This window comes from Branchiostoma floridae, chromosome 15 (assembly GCF_000003815.2).
Source record: "Branchiostoma floridae strain S238N-H82 chromosome 15, Bfl_VNyyK, whole genome shotgun sequence".
Classification (NCBI taxonomy): Eukaryota; Metazoa; Chordata; class Leptocardii; order Amphioxiformes; family Branchiostomatidae; genus Branchiostoma; species Branchiostoma floridae.
In genome coordinates this window covers 6497147-6503788 of record NC_049993.1, presented here as the reverse complement: position 1 = coordinate 6503788, position 6642 = coordinate 6497147, and the positions used below count along the sequence as shown (strand labels likewise).

The following is a 6642-nucleotide window of genomic DNA, read 5'->3' as shown; positions in this document are numbered from 1 at the left end:
TACAAGTAAGGCGACGCGCCTATATGCACGTTTTTCTCACGACAAGCAAGCATAAACCGCCCGTCAAAAATTGTGAAAATGACCAGAAATTTGCAAATTTACAGCACGATATCGAGTCCATAGGTTCACAACAATATTATCTGCTCATGGCATGCCGATTTACCGGCGGATGTTGCCAAATAAAAGCACAACGAATCTCTGAAGTTGACTCGATCGAGTCGATGCTGGGAGAAGCCATTGTTAGCCGCTGGGCTGCTGAAGGCTGTTACCGTCCGACTGTCAAATCACGCGCGCGCGCGGCCAGATTACAGTCTCGCGAGACCTCCCAACGAGATTGGATTGTCGCGTATTGTTTAACCACCAGTCTGCCTAATACTGGCATTCTAGCACCTATGTGATACAGAGGCGTTTGAAGATGCAATCATCAGTTGTTAACACTATGTTAAGGTCACAATTGCCATCTGGACAAACCAATTGCACATATACTAGTGCTTGCGATCAAATACACTAGTAGTATTCATTGGTGTCTTTGTGATTCAGAATTATAGAATGACATGTAGAGAGTATCAAGGAAAAGTAGCTCTTGTCAGTCATGTACAGTTCAGTTGTTGTGACTAAAAATGTATCATTTTCTTCTGTAACTGCAGGAAATCCCCTTCAGAGAGCGGCGCGCCTCCTGCAGTCAAAAACGAGAACGGTACGTACAACGATGTCGCTGAACGAGCGGCTACGAAATTACCCCCAGAGGTTATGTACAGGGAAAACAACGCGACTCCGAACTTCGTTTACTTCTCCACGCGGCGGCCTCCTGACGGGAGCGACGTGAATTACAGCACCATCGCCCAACTCGAGGCAGCCAGAGCAGCAAACCATGCGCTGCACTTACCATCCCAGAGGAAAGGTGGCGCCGCTGCACTGGAGCAGACACCAGACTTTGCTTATTCAGTGGGCAGAGACAACAGAGAAGTAGACAGACGGAGGGACAGTCATGAAATTGAAAGGCAGACACCACCAGCATCATTGGACAACTACCATGCTTATGAATCGATAAACAGAGACAGTGCCGGGAACATCCCCTATCCTCGGAGAGTGTCCTATGAGTGTGTTGTTGTCAATGACCAGTCTGATTAGCTAAAGACTAAGGTTCTCCCATACAAGAAAATATGTACAGTAGGCTCCAGCCCTGAGGCGTCGCCAAAAACTGTGTCTGTGTATCAAATTTACTTTATGTTGCAGTAGTACATTGTACTAAGGATGTTTTGTGTGGTATGTTTGCACATGCAGCAAGTATTTTGTACCCTACCAAACACCAAAGCTGGTCAATATATTACGAGTTGTGTGCCCAGCCGTCTCCTCCAAATGAGATGCCATACACAAACCTGAAAATGTATGGTGCTGGTTGAGCACTAGCACACATATGATAATGTACATGTACACTGCACATACATGTACATTATAATTCATATATAATAATGTCTGTATTGGCTACAAGTTTCAGTGTTATACACAGAACACTGAAGCGATAGGAACACTGAACTGTGGAACCCATTATCAAATTCAGTGTTCTTGGAATTACACAGTACTAAGTTGGAGTTAGATAAGCTATGACAAAACTGACAATCAATCCATGTCTTTCCACAAGTGGAAACCTTGCAGATGAACAACATGTATACAATTACTTGCATACCTGGTGACTTGTTTCGAATAGCTATGTCAGCATGTGCATATGTAAAAACAGTACGATTCCATACCTTTCTTCAGTTCTTTTATTTCACACTGAAGTGAATGTTCTTGAACATTCTTTAAGAAGTGTTATAGTTGTACATTCTGTCTGTTGCCAAAAATTGTTAGGAAGGTATCTGTATCTGTAGATACAAACATGTACGTAAATCAATATGCGAAAGATTGAACTTGGAAGGGAATAAAGAAGATTTATTTCTGCAAAATATATTGTCTACATGTACTTTGTCTTTTCTCTTTAAGCAACATGAATGAAAACAATCTGTCAACTCAAAAATGGGAAGAGGTTACTAATAATCATATCCCAGGCAAAAATCATATCATTGTGTGTTAACAACCTTCAACATGTGCACAGATTTCCAGAAATGTCACTCTGCAAGGCAAATTGTAAGACTGAAAGTTTGAACTTGAAGATTGAAAGTCCCTATGTTTTATGTGCTAAAAAGTGCATCCAACTGTCCTTCTCCCACCAGCTGCTAGATGGCGCTGCTGGTTGGTTATGCTTCCCCAGGGGCAGGTGGTGGGTTGAATTTTGAATCATTCTGCAGGGATAACAATGAGTTTAGATATATCTACAATTCAAGGTAGCAAAATAGCTTTGAGGGCCAATACAAAGTGACAGAGTGATGATAATTACTAGTATTTTTCATAATTGCTATATATTTTGTGTTCCCTGAACTTCCGAGAAGATTTGATAAGGCTGAGAGGTCATTCCAGTGAATACAAAGTTTACGAGTATTCATTCATCCAGTATACATACATATATAAATATATACACATATAAATTTCAGCAAGCATAAACTGCAGCCTAATATAAAACTTTAAGTAATTCTAACTCAAAGAACCAAGAAATGAAACTGGAGTGCCTGAACAATGGACCTGCTGTACTTACCGGGTAAACCCTTGGTCTTCTGTAGACGACACCAGTCATGCCATCATCCTTACCCTGCACAATGACAACATTGAGCATTTATATATCAATTCAAAGTTTGGTTCAATAGTGTACAAACAGATGTACATGGCCTTCTCCCAGTACATTGAGAGTACACACCGTTTCGACGTACTCTCCTAGAAACTCCTCCAACAACTCTCAAGCACAAGGAACCAAGAGTTAAATACCAAGAGAGACTATTGACTCAAAAGCTAACCATGTGTTACTTAGCACCAAGAGACCACGTCTAGCGAAATAATAGACGTTAAACGAGGACAACAACAACAACAAAGTTTGACTTCAAACTTTCCTCAGTCACTGGCAAAAGATACTAGTAGTTGATGTCTGACTATTTCACAAAATCTAGCCAGGTGCTAGCTTGATCATGAGTATACAGTTTGACATGAGTACAGACTATGCATGTTATAGTTAACATACTGCATGAGCTGATAATAAAAATTCATAGTCATACGTCAAATTCATTAACATCTCTTTGCCAAATATACATCATTCAAAGACAATATCCAGAATAATCTTTATTGCTTATACATTGTCATTCTTGGAGGGTATATTTTGGTTGCACTGAAGGTTACAGCCATAATATGATAAGATGCCCTTCAAGAGTTAAAATCCCACGACTTATCAAAGAAGTTGACTTACTAAGAAGTTGTACTTGAAGAGGTAGTGCCCAACCCAGAGTGGTAGGACCCACTTGAGAAAGAACATGCCGCCCTTCCGCACTGGAGTTTGCTGAGGAAGACAAGGGAGAAAGGAACATACTACTGATGACCCTATGCACTTCATGCAAACATGTGTGTAATGTGATTTCACCTTCATGTGATGTCCATTGTTTTTAAAATTTTAATAAATAAATAAAGTTGTATAAGGGAAATAAAGATTTTCATTCCAATAACAAGTTTCAGAACTTTAAAAAGCAATTTTAAACAAACTAAAAATATAATGTCTTTATTATGACATGCCCCCCTCCCCCATATGTGAACAGGTACATTTTAAGAATTTCCTTGTGATGATGTTGTTTTGGAGCCCACAAATCGCCAACAACTGGTACTACAATTGAACACGAATTCGATTTACGAGCTGACATGAGCCTACGCTGCGCAAAACTCACGAAAACAACAATTTGTACCACAGAGGTCAAACCAAGACCGGGTCAACTCACCACCACCATCGGGACGAACTTGGCGCCCTGTGTGGCCCACCAGCCCGACCACCGCGCCGAAAAACCCGGGTTCTTCGGGGGCAGGGGCTCGTTCGGCGCCAAGACTTGGTCCTTTAAGAAGGCATGGCGGTCGGCACGGATCTTGGCGCGAGCCTGACGCCACTCTTCGATCTCTCGCTCTCTGGCTTCAGAAAGCGGCGCCATGTTGATGATGATGAGCGTACACGGAGAACTGGACTGTGCCACTTTGGTAACAGGGGTTAAAGGCCTTACCACATTTCTCACAGTGGGCCATATCCTGCGGGCTGACTCTTATGGCCTGACTAATTATGTTAACCTCCTCGAAAGGTATACATATGTTTTTGCCAGCTTTACGCCAGCTTTCTTCCATGGTTGGACGGACCTGTTAACCCAGCCCTTCCAAAGCCCCTTCCAAAGGCCCGTTTTTAATGGGGGTATAACAAAATCAAAAAAGAAAGAAAACTAGACAAGAGAGACAAGACGTTTTCTTTCCTTGCCGAGTTTCATGGCTTAGTTAGACAATGGTACATTCCAGGCGAGTATTAAAACGCTCTTCTAGACGCATGTTACTGTATGTGGTCCAGCGTAATAAATCTACGCTTTAACTCACCATGTTTATATAAATATATATCACAAATTGCATCAGAAGGAACTTAGTTTGTAATAAAAAATAATGCATATTCATTGTGGGTCAAAAAGTTTTACAAAACCTGTTTAATGTGCCAATAATTCATCTGACATAAATTATGATAATGAGGGGGGAGGGGGGCGACATGTGGAACTCGGGATTTTTAAGCGTAGAATCTAGTCTAACTTACCAAAATAACATAAAATACGCGGCAAGGCACAGCTTTTTTAAAAAGATTTCTTGTTTCCCTTGTTCTTCGTCAACGACCTGTACCATACGACTGTCACCATGGTTACTGGTAAAGTAGCAGAGACTCTGTGGTGTTCGGTTACATAATGCAGCAAATGGCTTAGCACAGAGCTAGAGGGCGGCTCAGGTCTACATGTGTTGGGGGTAAGAATAAACAGTGTTAGACTACAACATGTAAAGGTAAACATTATATCCATTCATATCCCTAAAGAAGGCCTGGTGGAGGCTAGAATGACCGGTCGGACAGCTAGGGTCTGCTGTTTTCTCTGTGAACTGGTTGTCTATAGCTTGTGTATAGCTGAAAGCTTCTCTCTATCTACAGAACACTTGTGTATAGCTAATCAATACGTTTCTCTCAATCTGAAAGAGTTAACTCTTCCTGGCACATCCCCGTCTTGTGTCCAGGTAAAAGAAAGGGCACGTCACCTATTCTCCAAGCACAGGTTGGGGCGCGGGGATAGTAGTGGCCGGGATTTTTACAGACTTGGTGAGTAAGTCAGTAACCCTGCTACTTTTCGTTGTATTTTCTAAAATCTGATCTTACAACTACAACTTAATATTACTATATCTATAATATTTGATAATTATGTGACATATGCTAATTCCATAAACGTTTTCTAGTGCACCTCCGAGTGGTGCTGTGTCGTAGTGTGTGAACTTGTGTTGTTTGGCAAAAATTCTGGATTTTAATGAATGAATGAACAAAGCCCTATATTGTACATTTTTGCCCAACCGAGTTAGGCAATGCCACAACAAAGACAAAACATACGTTTCGTGATAAAATAAAGATGTGGAATGAAACAGCTGAGTAAGAATGAACCTGATAACGAACACCTACTTTCCAAGCAGAGGTTCGGCTTCGGCTGTTTTTAAAACCCTTTTTAGGTGTTTTTATTGGGTTTTCTACTTTCCACCGTCGCCCAAACATAAAGAAAACGGTACAAAATAGAAAACCCAATAAGAATGCCCCCCAGAAAGCCCCCAAACAGCCGGAGCCGAACCTCTGCTTGGAGAGTAGACAAAACCTTGTTTTCGGACCTCTCGCCCAGCCGACAGGCTATCTAGACAAAAAAAATCTTTAGGGAAACAAGAGTTTTTAGTCGTCTTGACCTTCTATATTCCGTGTATTTCCCTATTGGAGGCAACCGTTATAAGGCGCATTTTTCTCAACAGTTTTAATGTGACGCGTGTCCTAAACAAACATCACGCGACCACTCCCAAGATCAGGCCATTTTCTTTGGCAACGCTGGAACCAGGAAGCGAGTTATGGGATGGTCCAGTAATGGTTGCACTCGGGTTTGTGGAATGTTAATCAGATATACAGCGACAATTATTTAGAAAAAAAGAAAAGAAAAAAAACACCAGTATTTAAACATTAGAGAATCATTAGAGCAAAGAAGTTAAGGAGCGATGACTAAGTATTTTGAAGAAATTGGCCAGTTTGAACGAAAGAATATACCGACATTGTGAATTTTTTCCCTGGTACCTAGCAGTATCATAAGGCGCAACATATGAATTCCGAAACCAAATCAAAGCGCTTCATATCTTTTTCCTCCCTTATGCAGGCAGAAACGGTTGGTCCCGCGAACTGCCATTCCACCTCTCACTTGCTCTCGGCGTGTTCTTGCACATATCTTGTGACTAGCTGGGGTCAGAAGGGCAGAACTACGGCAGGTTGGCGCGAGATGGCGGACACAAACGTCACCTTCCAACATGTTCCTCCACCCTTCACGTTTGAGAAGGACTTTGACGGCCCAGAGTTTCACCTGTGGTTCAGCAACGTCTGGAAATCAGGTGAGGCACAGACTACTTCGTAGGTCACCCCTCGCCCTAATCTCCAAGCAATTCCCTCCGGTGGCATAAAACAGTAACATAAGCTGAGGAAGGACTTCA

General features: G+C 41.9%; 3 protein-coding genes across 6 annotated transcripts in view; 2 read left to right on the top strand and 1 right to left on the bottom strand.

Moving 5' to 3' along the window:
* LOC118431852 (deleted in malignant brain tumors 1 protein-like) overlaps positions 1-1948 on the top strand; it is a gene marked incomplete in the record, with an annotated part of 11864 nt that extends 9916 nt beyond the window's left edge. The window contains 1 exon segment of the mRNA XM_035843251.1: positions 648-1948. Coding sequence (XP_035699144.1) covers positions 648-1131 — 484 coding nt within the window.
* Positions 1792-4101, bottom strand: LOC118431855 (NADH dehydrogenase [ubiquinone] 1 beta subcomplex subunit 6-like). The gene is made up of 4 exons (XM_035843256.1): positions 3852-4101; positions 3332-3421; positions 2633-2686; positions 1792-2282 (listed from the first exon to the last, which is right to left on the bottom strand). The coding sequence occupies exons 1-4, from the start codon at positions 4053-4055 to the stop codon at positions 2238-2240; spliced, it is 393 nt and encodes a 130-aa protein (XP_035699149.1). The 5' UTR covers positions 4056-4101; the 3' UTR covers positions 1792-2237.
* An 883-nt stretch (positions 4102-4984) lies between these two features.
* Positions 4985-6642, top strand: part of LOC118431853 (elongation of very long chain fatty acids protein 6-like) — an 8508-nt gene continuing 6850 nt past the window's right edge. The window contains exons 1-2 of one of the 4 annotated variants that reach the window (XM_035843255.1): positions 4985-5236; positions 6395-6543. In XM_035843255.1, coding sequence (XP_035699148.1) covers positions 6435-6543 — 109 coding nt within the window. In that variant the 5' untranslated portion in view covers positions 4985-5236; positions 6395-6434. Of the gene's footprint in view, positions 5237-5857; positions 6046-6247; positions 6544-6642 lie in introns of those variants that run through there. The other 3 variants (XM_035843253.1, XM_035843254.1, XM_035843252.1) reach the window with 3 other exon arrangements.

Bases quoted from the DNA above. Each gene is read 5' to 3' on its own strand.
- LOC118431855 (XM_035843256.1), bottom strand. From the start codon at position 4,055: ATGGCGCCGCTTTCTGAAGCCAGAGAGCGAGAGATCGAAGAGTGGCGT. The intron at 3,422-3,851 runs GTGAGTTGACCC...TGTCTTCCTCAG, and splicing joins AGTTCGTCCCGATGGTGGTG to CAAACTCCAGTGCGGAAGGG. The intron at 2,687-3,331 runs GTAAGTCAACTT...GTCATTGTGCAG, and splicing joins TCTTCAAGTACAACTTCTTA to GGTAAGGATGATGGCATGAC.